The following is a 15,928-nucleotide window of genomic DNA, read 5'->3' as shown; positions in this document are numbered from 1 at the left end:
CGAGAGGCTTCACCAGAGACAGAGTGGGGAGCAGAACAGGCAGATCAATGAAGTACACTGCTGAGGGGAGCAGCGGGCAGGTTGGGAGATGTCTGCTGCGCCATGTGGTCACCTCCAGGGCAGGCGGGAATTGAACTCATGCGCAAGTGGCCTTAGCCTCTCAGTGCCGTGCTTTAACCCGCTGCACCACCAGGGAGGGCCCGATCTTTAAAATTTTAAGTATTGTCCTTTAATTTGAGCATACTTGACAGTTGTTTTAAAGTCTTTGTCTAGTAAGGTTAGTGTCTGATCTTTCTCAGGGACAGTCTGTCAGGATTTTTTGCTGTTCACTTGAATGGCTGAACTTTCCTGTTTCAATTTATGCCTTATTTTTGGTTGAAAACTGGACATTTGAATAGCACAATGTGGTAACTCAGCCAATCATATTTTCTTTTCCCTGTTCAGCATCCATTTGTCCAGTGTTTTTGCCCAACTAATTTGCAGAGACAATTATTTGTATGGTCAGTCACTGAAGTCATGTGTTCCACTTGTGTTAAGGTAGATTTTCTTGAGTACCAGGTTCTATTGCAGGTGACCAAGAACCTATTCTACTTTTGCACATTGTCTCTGTGCTGGGGCTCTCCTTCAACACCAAGCCACACTTAAACTGAGTTTAGGGATCAACACAAATTTGAAGCTTAGATCTTCTAAGGTCCTTTGTTTTGTCATATTGTGCTTTTGTTTACATTCATCTCAAGGTTGTTTTCCTCGTCTCCTTTTCTGAGCATGTGTTTAGTCCTAGGCACACCTTTGTCTTTCTAAAGATCCCTCTACATAAGCTCTCTTGCATGCCCTAATTTCCTTCATAGCTTTGTCCGCCCCCCACCTCCCCCCCCCTCCCCAACTAGGCCTTGGGTGATGTCAGTTGTAATCTTCTGCCCCAGGTGTCTGCAAGTTGTTCCTTTACCTTATAATTTTGATCAATCTTTGTTATGTTTCTGGTCTGGATGAGCTTGAGGTTGAGTGAAACAGACAGAAACCATGTGTCAGTGATTCAGTAGCCCCAGACAAGTTAGAACAGACCTATGTGATAATTTGTGACTGAGGTCTTCTGTGTTGCCTCTTGAATCAGGGAGAGTGTGTATAAAGTTTAATTAAAGACATTTCAAAGCGTTCCTTTGTTCATTTTCCTTCTGATTTAGCTTTCATTTGGTCATTGTAAACCTTTGCCTGATCTAAAGTTTTGACAAAGTTGATTCTGACAGTTTCTGCTTGTTATTGTTATTTCTGTTGGAGGATAAGCACTTGGAGATGTTTTTTCACTTTTTGTTGTGTAGAGAAAATATTTAACATTAGGAAGTTACACATACTGAAAATGCTTCTTGGTTCTACAATAAGTTCTCAATGGTCACATATCCCATTTAACCATGTCTGTCCCTTGTGTTGACTTGACATGGTTTCCTGTGTTTGCTCAAATTTCTTCCTCATTCTGTAGAAGCATCTACAGGTTCTGGTGTGGTACAATACAGACTTTCAAGCCAATTTTTTTTTAAAGATTTATTTATTCATTCATACAGAGCTAGTGTACAGGCCAGAGATGCGGAGGGTGAGAGGATTCACCAGGGACAGAGTGGGGAGCAGAACAGGCAGATCTACGAAGTACACTGCTGAGGGGAGCAGCGGATGGGTCAGGAGAGGTCTGCCACACCATGTGGATCTCCTTTGGGGCAGGTGGGGATTGAACTCATGAGGAAGTGGCTTATTAAGCTTCTTACTGCTGTGCTTTAACCCGCTGCGCCACCAGGGAGGGCCTCAAGCCAATTTTTTAAAAAAGCTGCTCAACTTGTTTTACAAGCTTTATCCACAAATACCTGGGATTTATCACCACCCCAGCTGGAATATGAACACTTGGTTGCCTTACGATTATTTGATGTTCCCCTGTCATCACACATATTTGTGCTAATTATGGCAAGGTAAGGGACTAGGTAGTAGGTTACTGTTACTTTGAAGAAAGCCTCATATATTTCTTTGACTTTTCATTGCATGTTACTAAAAATCAGCTTCACAGATTCACAAAGGACTCATTTTTCCCTTGTAGGAATTACGGGGTCCTCTGACAGGTCTGGGATGGTGCATGCCATGAGAAGGCCACAGGTTTTCCATTTCTGATTGTGGTCATTTCCCCAGGGATAGTGTTGGTCTTGGTTGTTGCTATTCATCTTCCTCCCCTCCTCCGCCCCCAGTTCGACTTTTTTATACTAGTCTTTTTTTGTATATTTTTTAGTTTCTTAATTTTGAGTTGTCTTCTCATTACTCAGATTTGTTATTTCAGATTCTTAATGTAGACTTTGAATGCAGAGAATGGAGGATAGATTTTAAAGATTTTTCTTTCATTAACAATTTATGTACAATAAAGTGCATTTTAAAATGCTGTTTTTTATGAGTTTGACAATTGTGTATCCCCCTTGTAATTACCATCTAAATAAGATATAGAACATTCCTAGCATCTCAGAAAATTTATTCAATGAGGGGGAGATTTTTCTTATTGGCCCCTTTTTGTAAGTTGCTTAGCTTTTTATGATTTCTAGAATTCTTTATATATTCTAGATGTTAGTCCCTGTCATTCTCATATCTATCTGTATATCTATAGATAACAATTTTTTTCCTTGCCTGTGACTTTCTTCTTCAATTAATGGTGTCTTAACGCTCATTAAAAAAAATTGATCAAATCCCTTTTTTTTTTTTTTAAAGATTTATTTATTTATGCACACAGAACTAGGGTATAGGCAGGAGGCACAGGGGTGGTGAGAGGCTTCACCAGAAACAGAGTGGGGAGCAGAACAGGCCGACTGACGAAGTACACTGCTGAGGGGAGCAGTGGGCGGGTCAGGAGAGGTCTGTCGCTCCATGTGGATCACCTCCAGGGCAGACGGGGATCGAACTCATGCTGTAGTGGCTTTAGCTTCTTAGTGCTGTGCTTTAACCCGCTGCGCCACCAGGGAGGGCCCCAAATCCCTTTTTTTTTAAACTTTGAAATCTCTTGTTCTATCCAAGATCTTTGCCTGTCACAAGGTTGCAAAATTGATCAATTTCCTTTTTTTAAAATTTTGAAATCAATCTTTGTTCTAAGATCTTTGCCTGTCGCAAGCCTGCAAAGATAAATCTGAGTTTCATGTTAAGTTCTACTGTCCTTTTTAAATTTTTGTGTCTAGTCTTTAGAGTGAAACTACATTTTCATTTCCTTTCCTGATATTTTTTTCCCTCACTGTTTGTTAAAAAGCTTCTTTCTTAGCAAATGCTCAATGAACACTTGTTGCCTAAAGCCAAGGAATGGAAAAAATGTTTTCAGTTTTAAGTAATCAAACTATTAGAAATAATAGTATGTAAATAATTAAGTAAAATTAGAAACTTAATTCCTCAGTTGTGTGAGCCAGATTTCCAGTGCTCCATAGCATATGTGGCTCATGGCCATTCTGGCAGAGAGGTTTCCATCTGTGAGTACATACGTGTCATTGTAGATACCCTTTTATTGTAGTATAGATGTTTCGTTGAAATCCTAGTCTTACTGCTAGTTTTTAACTACAAATGAATACTGAATTTTGTCAGAATTTTTTTGAGATGACCCTGAGTTTTCTTCTTTGATAATTTCAACCTTGAATTCCTGGGCTGTACCAGTTAGTTATTATGCATTAGTGTTTTGTATCTTTAAAAAGATTTATTTATGCATACAGAACAGGCCCAACATGAGGAGGGGTGAGAGGATTTATCAGATAACAGTGAGGAGCAGAACAGGCAGATCTATTGAAATACATGATGAGGGGAGCAGTGGGCGAGACAGGAGAGGTCTGCTGGCTATGTGGATCAACTCCCTGCTGGGGATGGAACTCAATGCTGCAATTGCTGTGGATAGCTTCAGTAGTGCTGTGCTTAAACCTGTTGGACCACCCGGAGGACCCTGCATTAAATGTATTTTTATGCATTGCAATATTTGATGACTAATACTTAGGAATTCTGGCCTGGGTTCATGAGGGTCTACATTCTTCTCTTATAATATCCTCTTGTCTGGGATCACAATGATGTTGATCTCATGGAACCTGTTAGGAACTGTTTGAGGAAGGCAGATTCACTAGTGATTGAGCTTTGTCTTTGCCACTTTAAGTCTCCTTTAAGTCTTACAACTATGGTAGGAGGAACAATATTTCTATTTTGTAGGAGAGGAAACCTCAGGCTCAAAAAGGAAAAGCAACTTGCTAAGGGGCCATAAGCTGTAATCACCAGAGCCAGCAACTGACTCCAGGTTATGGAGACTCATCAAGACCAGATCCTTAGTGATCCCTCCACTGCTGGGGCAGGGGCCAGCAAGCTGTACCTCTAGCTACTGTCCTTTTCCCTTGGCCGGGCAGAGCCTGGCTGCCTGTGCTGGGCTGTACCAGCAGGCAGGCTCTGCTAGCCTCTGGGGCTAGGTCACTCCCGGGTCATGACCAGGTCTCTTCTCCTGTCTACCTGTGTGGTGGTGTTTTTTTTTTTTCCCCTGGAGTGTGAAGGTTCTCTTTTCCCTTTTTCTGATAGGAGACTTGGGTGCTTCCATTGACACTGGCTCTGGGTGGTTGCTGAGCGCATATTCCCATTGTGGGTGGACATTAAATTTAAAATTGCCCAGAAACTCAACATAGATCATCTCTCTCTTTCTAGGATGTTTGGATATTAATTCATCTGTGAAAGGAGCTCGTTTTGTTAGATTCTGTGATGCATTCAATATTCCACTTATCACTTTTGTTGATGTCCCTGGTTTTCTGCCAGGTAAGTCATTGGCACGTGGGGGCCAGGAGAGGTGACTTTGCCAAGGGAGGCACCCACTTAATTTGCAGATATTGCTAAATTCCCTAGGGATTTGTGGCTTTTCCATTTTCCAGATGTCTCTATAGAATTATGTGAGGCATGGCCTTGGCCTGACCCTTTGGGGGGCAGGGCAAGACCTCATGCCTTGAGTGTGGCAGGCAGACCTTGTGCGGGTGTACCTAGTAACGTCTCCTCATGACCTAGGCACGGCACAGGAATACGGGGGCATCATCCGGCATGGCGCCAAGCTTCTCTACGCGTTTGCTGAGGCGACCGTGCCCAAAGTCACTGTCATCACCAGGAAGGTGAGGAATTCGTGGAGGCTGGGGGTCACCTACTCAGCAGCTCGGTCATGAAGGGAGTTCTTGCCAGTAGTATCAGCAGAGCTGAAGAAGGAGTGCACCTCACTCAGCCTGAAATTGAGTTCTTGGAGACAGCATTTACAGCCCTGCAAACTCACCCTACAGAGAGTTCCTTCATTATCTCTGGTAGCTCAATGCAGCAGTGGGAAAAAGCCAGGACAGGTAATGAACAGTAACTGAAAAGTGGCCAGGCTGTGCCAGATATTATATGCTTCCTCTCCCTGGTCCCCAGACATTGGGCCTTCAGTAGCCCCCAGGGCACTTATTTCTTGGCTCCCTTGTGTACTTCAGAGATGATCTGGATGACTCATTCAGCATTTGGGTCTGTTCTAGGCCTATGGTGGTGCCTACGATGTCATGAGCTCCAAGCACCTCTGTGGTGACACCAACTATGCCTGGCCCACTGCGGAGATAGCTGTCATGGGAGCGAAGGTGAGTGCTCCAAGCTTTACCTTTACCTGGTCCAGGTACTGTATCTCCTAGGAAAGCGTTCAGCCAGGAAATGCTGGAGAGAGGTCAGGGTCCTACACAGTGCTAGGACTCCAGAGAGTTGTGGCCTACACGTTGGCAGCCCTCCTCCTGGAACCACAGGGTCAGCGCTGCGCTTGTCCTGCAGTCTCCAGCCAGCTTTTCATGCCCAGGGTAGGAGGGGGCTAGAGTGACTTAGGGAATTTTCAGCAAAGAGGGAAGGGTTCACTCAACTAAACTTTGGGAGGACTGGATATCCCCTCCCAGTGAGAGCCCCAGAACCACTCCTTCCAGCCATGAACTGGAACTGTAGTTCTGACCCTGGCAGCGTTGGGCAAGATAATTTCCTGTTGGTCAGCCGATTTCCCATTCTTTTCCTGCTTTGAAAAATAATTGTTGGGATTGAACTAGGTAACTTAACAAGAGCAACTAAAGCTGACTTTTAGGGAGTCTGACATGGAGGTCCACCTTTCAGTGCATCCTACTGATACATTTGCAGCTCAGTCTGTTCTCCTGTGGCTACTGTTTTGCATACTCAGGGATCAGGATAGTGAAAAAAGAAAACAGCATTTTCTTCCCCTAGGTCTGGGGAACCATGTATCTATCTAATGTGGAAAATAGGCCAAACATCATGGCTTCGAGAAAGGATATGCACTGTTGCGGGGAGGGCGGGTAGGATGGAATCTGGGGAGACAAACCTCTGGCTTTGCCTGAGCTGCCATTATTAGGGTTACAGTTGAGTGTCCCATCACACTAACCCTGGAATCATGATGTCCTATACCTGGGGGCCCACACTTCTGTCTAGTATACTTTACCTACAAATTCTCAACTGTACCTGGTGGTAGCTGTGAGGGAGACCTGTCTAGGTTGGGACCTCCATTAAAACTCACTAACTCCTTTTGTGACAGGGCGCAGTGGAGATCATCTTCAAAGGGCACGAGAATGTGGAAGCTGCTCAGGCAGAGTATATTGAGAAATTTGCCAATCCTTTTCCTGCAGCAGTGAGAGGTAGGGCTTGTGATGGGGACAGCTGCTATGTTCATTTGCACTTATATTCCAAAGTCTCACATAATTTTAAGCCTTTACAGTCAAATTTGGAGGCTGGTAAAGGTTGGGATTTTCCCAGGGCATCATCATCACTAAAGAACAGTTGGATTTTTATGGGCTGCTTTGGTAACCATGATCAAAACAAGTAGCCGAAAAGGCTAAATTTCTTAGTGCTGGTACAGTTACTAATACTGTGTGAAAGTCCACACCAAACAGTGACTTAAGACAGCCATCTTCCTCATCCTTACCTTTGACCCTGCCGTTCAGAGGGTCATTGATTTGCTCTGGTTTAACTGATTGGTTCTTCTGCTGGTCTTGCTTGCAATTAGTTAGGCAAGTGTAGCTTCTGGAGGCTTGACTGAAAGTCATCTGCTTGCTTGTCCATGCTTTTTACATGGTATCCTGTGGGCAATGAGAGGCGAAGCTGTAAGGCCCTTAAGGCCTCATTTTGGAGGTTGTACAGTGTTACTTTTGCCACATGCTATTGGCTAAAACAAATTACAGAGTCATGTGAAGAAATAGAATCCACTTCTTGATGAGAAGAGTGGCAAAGTGGCACTGCAGAAGGGTTTCTGTCTAGGGGAGCTACTTTTTCAATTACAAGTGTATTTTTATAATTTTATTTCTTATTTTAATCATCTTGGCAGGGTGTAGGTCATATTTTCCTTTCATTGCTAAATGTTCCTAGGCTGGAAATTATGGACCTGCTAGAGAAATAGAGTTCTTGGGATGCAGAAGAGGGCTCATAGGCTTAATCCATTTTCACACTACAGGCCTCAAAGATGGTGCCTGGTGTGTGCATGCAATTGAGGGCTAATCTCAACTGGGGATAGAAATGACCTACTTCTTTTTCTTTGCTTCACCAGGATTTGTGGATGACATCATTCAACCTTCCTCTACACGTGCCCGAATCTGCCATGACCTAGATGTCTTGGCTAGCAAGAAGGCACAACGTCCTTGGAGGAAACATGCCAATATTCCATTGTAAACATGCCAATATTCCATTGAAAGGAATATTAGCCAACAACTGGTTACCCCCTGGTCATTGGTACGCATCCTGCCTTTTGCAATCATGAAATCTGAGACTCTAAATACTAGTTACAATTTGGAATTACTTAAGTATTATATGCAAGACTAATTTAAGCCATACTGTACAATCTTTAGTGCTATTAAAATTCTTAACTTTTTTGAGCATAAATTTTATACTTTATGGTAAAAATCTGAAAAATTGAGAACAGTATATGCTAATATCACTGGATCTGACCTTTGATAACGCTGTGTATTATCTTCTTATTTCTGCCAAGAATCAGTTTTTCTCCATAGGTGAGTTATAAGTTTTTAGGGCAGTGTCCTTATCTTTAAATAATATTTAGTTATACACTAATTAGATGAGATGTTTGCAACTCTGTATTTAGCAGGATACTTTCAGTAAGGTGTAGTACTCTATTAAATTCTTAGAAATTTATGCTCAGATTGAAAAACAAACTTTATTTTGGAAGCTTTTTAACCTCTAGAAATGTTGGAAGACTCGCACAGCAAACCCCTGGAGACTGAATAGCTCCTCGCCTTTCCTTTCAATTGTCCCCTGTATTCTGCTGGCCTCGGACTCCTCTTAGGCGCGCTTTCAATTTGTCTTCAACTAGATTCTCAGTTTAAACATAATTGACGTTTGTTTCATCTTTTCCATAAATACTTGATTTTTGTCAATTAATCACTTGAGAGTAAAAGTTGCAGAATCATGATTCTGTCCCTCAAAATGTCAATGTTTATTTCCTAGGAAACGTCGCTCATTATCTTTTGGGACAATGGCACGTGGAAGTGTTTTGCTTCTTATTCTGTAGAATGTCTTTCAAGTTGGCTTTGTGTGGTTTTCACATGTGTGGGTTCAGCTAAGAGCATAACACATTAGTGTTTTTCCTGCATGTTACATTAAACACAGGATGCTAGGTTTGCCCATGATTGATGACATTGACTGATCACTTGGCTGATCACAAAGTTTACCACTTTCTCTTTGTGGTTAATAACTAATCTGGGTGGGAGCATTTTTAAGCTTAAAAAGCTTGAAGTACTTTTAGTATCCACTGATGATTCTTACCTCTCAGCTTCTTTACGTTGACTATAAAATGTTGCATTTCTATAAGACTTTATTTTTGTAGTTCTTGCTTTTAACATGATCAAGTAGCTTTGGGTGATACCAATTTGAAAAGTCAGAGTCCTTTTTGTTATAGATCACTTTATAGAGTCCCTAACCACCATCACTTTTTACTTTATTTTACTGAGCATGTGAAGTATTAAAAGTTATACCAGATTTGGAGATTTTAGGTAGCTTCAATATAAGTCTAACCATGGATTGCTGCTACAAGTTGTCCCTATGAGATGTGATTTTTTTCTTTCTGTATTGCGAGCCTTGTGTTTCCAGCTTTCTGGGGATTCTAGATGCTTCTGTGTTTGTGGATTCCTTGGCCCTTGACTGTGGCCACCTAAGCATTCAAAGCCATGTTTTTAGATGAAGGAAAAACAAAGTTGTTTTTTAGAGACAAAATGTAAGCACACCTAAGGGGAGGCCGAGGCCAGCAGAAAATAGGGGACAGCTGCAAGGAACAGCGAGGAGCTGCTCACTTAAATGGGGGGCTGGAGACTGCTCGGTCTCTTCCTGGGGTTTGCTGTGCAGGCACTCCCAGGGTGGTGGATTAATGGTGGAGGGAGAGGTCTGCCTTCCCCTTTGTAACTTCTCCATCAGCCTGCCTGTAGTTGGGTAAAGGACTGCCTTTGGCTTCTGAGTGATTTTTGACTCCTCCTTCTCCCTGGTTTTATCAGCTCTGGCAGGTGTCTGCTGGGGTCTTGGGTATAACTGGTTATTTTTCTTTCAGGCTTTGCCTTCCCTGACTTTTTCTTCAGACCCTTAGCTCACACTGACTGGAGGTTGCAACATGTCAAGCTGAATTTGACCTAAACCAGTGTGTGACTATTACCTATTTTACCCAACAGCTACCCAGCCATTTCTGAGGATTATGCCTTTGGAATTTGCTCTGAGTCCTCTTGTCTGTCTTCTTCTCTAGTTGAAAAATGGGACTTCCAGTTGGACTGTGAATGTTTATATAACTCTCCAATGGTTTCTCCGACCTCCTCTTATGCCAAGTTATCTTGTTCTAATAGACTTCATTCCATTTTGTTGCATCCCTGTGCTCTAGCACCATAGTGAATACTGTCCCACTCTCCAAAGTCTTTAGCCTGTGTAAGATATCTTAATTTTCTTTCTTTTGCTTGCTTAGTTTTCTGAGCCCAGTTTTGCTACCACATCCTTGGAACTCATCTTGCTCTGAGTAGCTGTCTCTGGTTTGTTTTTCTTCAATTTAACATCAGGGGTGGGGGGGGGGAGGCTTTTACGTTTTTCCTAATTAGTTTATAACTTCCTATGAGCTCCTTTGTACTCCTGTTTGACACCTAATTCAGAACCAACAGAGACTGTAAGCTATTGGAAACTGGGGGAGGTAGCACCAGACTACTAGGCTTTCAGAGACCCTGGCAGTTTGTTTAGAATGTGGCGTAACAGCTTAAAATTGCCCAGCCAGTCCACTATTTGGGTCAGCCAATTTAGATTCGACTGTTGGGGCGGGGGGTGGGGGGTGACTCTGCTATAGTACACATGAAGACATGTTTTGTTTTTGAGGAAGGGATTTATGAAGTGTTTTACTAGTTTGTGAAATATGGTCACTTGAGAGGGGCTGTGTCTGGACATGCTGTAAGATGTGGAAGAATTAAGCTCAATAAAGCACCTGACAAGAGGCTTCTGGGAAACCTTGGAGATGATGGAGAAATCTATCCAAAAACCAAGTTGGTGGTTAAAGAAAAGTGAAGCTGCAGAACTGTAAGTTTTGTCAAGTACATTAGCCACAGAATGTTTTAAGGATAATAGCAGACCATTCTCGGTGGCTTCTTGGTAAGGCCTTTCCTAAGTCTGGTGACCTTACCATAAAGGAAAGGAGAAAACGTTCCATCTCATAACCAGAGATTCTTAAGCTGAGGAAATGGTGTGTCTGTAGATTTGAGCGGATATGATTAGTTGTGATGGAGGTAAGCAGCACTCTCAGGGTCTTGCTGGACCTGCCTCTGCCTTGGATTATAAGCAAGCTAATTTATACCGAGTGATCCAGCTAATGAGTGGTGAAGCTAGAACTTAAACCTGCAAGGTCTGTTTGAAGGTCTGTCATCTAACTATTCAAGACTGCTACTGCCAACTCAAGTTGGGATGAATTCCTAAGAGATAGGGTGAGAGAGGTGGTGGTCTGTTCCTCTGGAACTGTATCTCCAAGAACCCAAAGCTACTAAATTTGTAAAGTTTTACTACCACATACACGGTGGCAAGTTACTGTCTTTGAGTTGCTAGAGAAATGAGGTGCATACTCACAATGTAGTATTCCAGGGCTTGTTTGCCAAGTTTTACCAGCTTTTCTTCTTCCTAGGTCTTGATCTTACCACTCCAGTACTGTGCTTTTCAATGCACTGATGCTTTTTATTGGTATTGGTGCTTCAAATGCAGTCTGCCCAGTTAGCGAAGCCTATGAAGGACACTCAACTGTATGCTCAGTTAACACTCTTGATGTTGGAGGTTTAGTAAATGTGTTTTATGTCCTGGTTGAAAAGACATTTGGAGAGCTATAGTGCCAGAGTTGGAGCATGTTCCTACTGTTCTGAATGGTGAGAAATACCTCCTTTATATGTCCTTGAGAACAAAGCTGCTCTTCAAAATGATGCCTGAGAAGAGACCCTACAGAGCAAAGCATGCAGGAGGGCAAGAGTGGGCTCTTACCCAACTTTAGTCTTACATGGGAAGTCTGAGTAAGTGCTAGACCTGTTTCTCATGAAGACAATGATGAGTTCTTTCTGGGAGTAGGCCAGAAAGAAAGTTGCAGTCAAGTCACAGCTAGGAAGTTTGTCCCAAGGTAGTCACACATGGGTAAAGCCTTAGTCTCAAAGACCTGTAAGATAATCTGCCAGATGCAGATCCGCCTCATGCCTTTCTGCCTTAGGTGCCAAGAGAACTCACCTGATGATTTAGCCTCTGCATCTCTGCCTTTTTTGCATGGACTTCTTAAGCCACCTAATGATCACAGCCGACAGAAGATGGCCAGGCTCATGAAGCGTAGGTCTTTTTATGAGAGAAACTCTTGTGTTGGCCATGTATAATGCAGGCAATCTTTAAAGGGACTCTACTAGGGGTAAAACCATGATATAAGCCCAGGGACTGAAGTTCAGGCAGCAGAAAGATACAAACTAGTGGATAGTCCTTAATGCCTCCAAACTCAGCCTGCAACAGACTTTGTCTTGAACCACAGACTGCTTGGTCTATCTTTCTCCAAGAGATGAAAGAAAATTTAATGCACTTGTCTTAATTTTTTCTAAAAACAAACAAAAAACTCCCTGCCATCATTTAACAAGCTTAGAGCAGAAAATCATCTTTAAGGCTTTACCTATTAGGAACAATAGGATGACTACCACAAACCTGATTTTGAATAGTTTATTAAAGGAAAGGTGAAGCATCAGTTTCAAATTGTACAAAAGGAAAAAAAAACCTCATATTGCAAATGTACAATTTACAGAATTACTAGCAAAACCAATCAAGGAGACACTGAAAATACAAAAATTTGATTGACTTCAAACTGAATTGGAAACCCATTGGAGTAGATAGTAAGCCTTTTTTTGTGGCATGGTAGTCTACAATTCTAAGTCAGCATCTGTTTTCCACGAGACTGTCAAGCAAAGGATCAATCTGTGCATGTGACAGGGTATTTCCTGTTTTGCTCTCTTGCCAGAACCACAGGCAGGCAGGGCTGGTGTGGTGGCCAGTCTAGCCATTTCTGCCCTTCACTTCCATGAAGCCCACATTTCTTGAAGAAATTGAGACCCCAGCCTCCTAACTGGAGCCCAGGAATCACTAAATTGATTTTTGGTGACCAACATTTTTCAGAACTAAGTGTTGAGAAGAATCTGTTTTGTGTTTGTTTACTAAAAGGAAGAATAAAATTTTGCTTTCCTGCACAAAAGAGAATCCACTTGGGTACACAGATTTTTTAAAAAAATGCCTGTCATTTTTGGTATAAAAGGAAAGCCTCATGCTTCTGTTGCAGCTTCTTTAAAAAACCTGCCCAGAAACAGCTGTGGATGAATTGTTGGGAAATTCTGAAGCTGGCTTTAAAAATCAGAAGGAAACTAAGTGGACTTTGAAAAAGAACAATAGCAGCAAGTCATAAAAGTCTAAGCAGAATGTAACTCTAAACCATTGATGGCTGTCCTGAAGATTCATAATTTCTTTCCCCAAAAGACTTATTTTTAATATGCACATTTAACACTGAAATGTAGCTGTATTTCAAGGTAAGCTTGAACTTCACCCTCTAAGCACAGACTTCTATGTAGCACATACTTCTATCATTGGTAAACGTAACTCACAAAATCAGCGCATTAAGGGTAATAAGTGCATGGGAAGTAGACACAGTAATGTTACACGTAAAATTACTTTTAGATGGCAAAGGAGTTCCTCATGATTACCTGTTTAAGAAAATTGAAGTCAATGTAACTTGAATTTATCAGGGCATGAAATAAGTGATAAAAACAGCAAACTGATAACTTGAGAACCATTTTTGTTTTACTGAGAATACTTTATTTGCTGGTAGAAGTTGCTAAAAATGCACAGAACAAATACCAATAGAAAATGTACTGTATTTGAATCTCCCTATTCTATATAAAATGAACGTGTACAGCATCTGTTGGAAAAATGGCTGTGTGGACATTTCTTATTTTATGCCCCCTTATAAATAAAAATAAACCTTTTTATTCAAGAGTATATAAAATCTGGGAATCCATATCCACAGAGGGTGTGCGGTTTTTGGCAGAGATGCACTGTCAGAATTTCATTTTAGCTTGTCAATATTCTGCTCCCCCACATTTCTGTGTTCCACAAGGTCAACCAAATCCAGTGAGCTCCAAAACACTCGTCGGCAATTAGGATGAGCTGCTTACTCATAGGTTTAATAAAAATGGTTAGCTTTTAAAACATAAAAAGGCAAAATGTTAAAACAGTTTTTAAATTGTACAACAGGAAAATAAAGTTAAAAATACTTTTTTTTTTTTTACTCAATGCTGAGTTTTCATAAAACAGGTGTATAACAGTGTTTATCTTGACAGCTGTTTTAAAAATTTAAAATTTCTTCCTCCCTCCAGAAAAACACACACATCTGTATTGGGATAAGTCCAATGTTAGGACACAAATGATTTTTCAGGTCAGTCTTTCTGAGGTGACATTCACCAATATTTCCTTGGGTAATTTACATGCTCCTCTTCTGTCACTGCAAAAAGGGATTGACCCTCAATCATTTGATAACAAATCAGATCACATCAAAAGTGTTTTTTTTTCCCCCACACAAGCTATCACAGTATATAGGCCTCTAGCTCTAAATAATAGAGTTCCAGATTTGTAAATTTTCTTCAGGCTTCAGAACATAGGCATTCCAAATCCCTAGAATGAGAAATAATCATTAATTTCATGCATAAACAAGATTCAGAAATCATAAATAAAAAAATAGTAATAACACTCACTGAATCGTCTTCTATGATAGCTGCAGAATCAAAGAAATCTGGCCTTAGCTCAGCTCTCTCACGCCGATTTCTTGATGGGGGCTGGGGAAAAAAAGCCAGCTGTTAGTTTTCTGAAAAACATTGACAACTGAACTAAGCAGCAAATATGTCTGATGGTTCCCCACAGAAGATACAAACACAGGGGAAAGATCATATTCAGACAAAAAAAGCAGAGAAGCCTTGGAATGAAATCAACCTTGCTCACACCTGCTCTCAGACTTTGTCTTCAAAATCATAAAATTTCATTTTTAAGCTATTGAATCAGTAGTAGTAGTTATGGTAGTCCTATCAAATTGACAAAACTATGACCCGTTTGCCCTCCCATTCCCCATGTACCTCCATCTTAGGTTTCTGTTTCACTGGTTTTCCTTCAAGTCATTTCACCTATAAAATATGTATCCCGAATTGATGGACACTTACCCCCTCCCCAACTGATATTTACTGAGTTGAAGTTGGATTACATTATATCTTTAAGGGGTTAACAGGTTTAAACCTCTAAAAATGCATATTCTCATACCATGCTAACCACCAGTCCCCCGAAATTGCTTCACACTGTGTTCTATGGGCTTTCTTCCCTCTTGCTGCCTCAGTTTTATAGTCAGATGTTAATAACTTATTACGAGTATTATTTCCACCGACTCTTGTTTCTCTGTGTAAACCATCTGGTATTTGTCTTTCTCCTACTTATTTTGCTTAGCATTATCCTTCCCAAATATTAAGATGGAAAATTTTTAGATATCCAATCACTAAACATTACTATTCTTGGTAAAGTCAATAACCTCATGATATCACTTGTACTTAGTTCACACTGACATTTATTTACTTCTTAGATGTCTTTTCAATTGAACAAATAAGTTCATATTCTGTTATTAGGTTGTTATGGTAGAACACTGTATTGTCATGCTCCAGGAGGTCAGGTACATGTACTATCTTGAAACTTTTTCAAGAAGGTATTAAGAAGGAACCAATTCCTATTACCTGAATTAAAAATCTGCCTGCTTTGAAAGCAGGCTTAAAAAATTAAGCTCATTTAAATGCCAACATGAGGCCCTCCCTGCTGGTGCAATGGGTAAGGATGCAGCACTGCAAGCTGGGCACAGCCACTTAAGTGCATGTTCTATCCCTGGCCCAGCGGTGATCCACCACATGGCACGGCAGACCTTTCCTGAACTGCCTGCTGCACCCCTCAGCAGTGTACTTCGTCAATGACTGTTCTGCTCCCCACTCTGTCTCTGGTGAATCCTCTCAATGCCCTTGCACCTCTGGCCTATACCCCAATTCTGTATACATAAATAAATCTTAAAAATGCCAACATGAGCAGTGTTACACTGACCCTTCCCACTGCTGGTCCGTGTTACTGACTTCCCTCCTTAACTTCTCCTCCCACAGGAGAAAAAAGTATTGAATTTTCTTACCAGATCAATAACCATGGTGTCCTCAAATTCTTCATTCATATCTTCTAACTGGCTCCGGGATGACATCATCACATCTTCAAAAATGGGCTCAGCATCTTCCTCCATTAGGCCCCGACTGATAAAGAAAAGGCACAGTTAGAAAATTAAATTCAGACCCAGTGGAGTATTAGCTCTTAATACTCTTAC

General features: G+C 41.3%; 2 protein-coding genes across 6 annotated transcripts in view; one reads left to right on the top strand and one right to left on the bottom strand.

Moving 5' to 3' along the window:
- The window catches only part of PCCB (propionyl CoA carboxylase, beta polypeptide), a 65,543-nt gene that overhangs the window by 44,146 nt on the left and 5,469 nt on the right, over window positions 1-15,928 (top strand). The window contains exons 11-16 of one of the 4 annotated variants that reach the window (XR_001145443.1): window positions 4,672-4,779; window positions 5,023-5,123; window positions 5,514-5,612; window positions 6,557-6,656; window positions 7,562-7,743; window positions 12,824-13,765. Coding sequence is in view for 1 of the 4 variants with exons in the window: in XM_004682178.2 (XP_004682235.1) it covers window positions 4,672-4,779; window positions 5,023-5,123; window positions 5,514-5,612; window positions 6,557-6,656; window positions 7,562-7,683 (530 nt within the window). In the remaining 3 variants the exon portion in view is untranslated. Of the gene's footprint in view, window positions 1-4,671; window positions 4,780-5,022; window positions 5,124-5,513; window positions 5,613-6,556; window positions 6,657-7,561; window positions 8,999-11,725; window positions 13,766-15,928 lie in introns of those variants that run through there. The other 3 variants (XR_001145442.1, XR_001145444.1, XM_004682178.2) reach the window with 3 other exon arrangements.
- STAG1 (stromal antigen 1) overlaps window positions 9,090-15,928 on the bottom strand; it is a 293,851-nt gene continuing 287,012 nt past the window's right edge. For both annotated transcript variants that reach the window (XM_004682176.2, XM_004682177.2), the window contains 3 exons: window positions 15,743-15,857; window positions 14,289-14,369; window positions 9,090-14,208 (listed from right to left, as the gene is read on the bottom strand). In XM_004682176.2, the coding sequence (XP_004682233.1) occupies window positions 14,185-14,208; window positions 14,289-14,369; window positions 15,743-15,857 (220 nt within the window). In that variant the 3' untranslated portion in view covers window positions 9,090-14,184. The remainder of the gene's footprint in view (window positions 14,209-14,288; window positions 14,370-15,742; window positions 15,858-15,928) is intronic.

The sequence above is a fragment of the Condylura cristata genome, unplaced genomic scaffold (genome assembly GCF_000260355.1).
Source record: "Condylura cristata isolate star-nosed mole 26May11 unplaced genomic scaffold, ConCri1.0 scaffold00014, whole genome shotgun sequence".
Classification (NCBI taxonomy): domain Eukaryota; kingdom Metazoa; phylum Chordata; class Mammalia; order Eulipotyphla; family Talpidae; genus Condylura; species Condylura cristata.
Note: the sequence above shows the minus strand (reverse complement) of the source record. Positions and strands in the feature narration are given on the sequence as shown.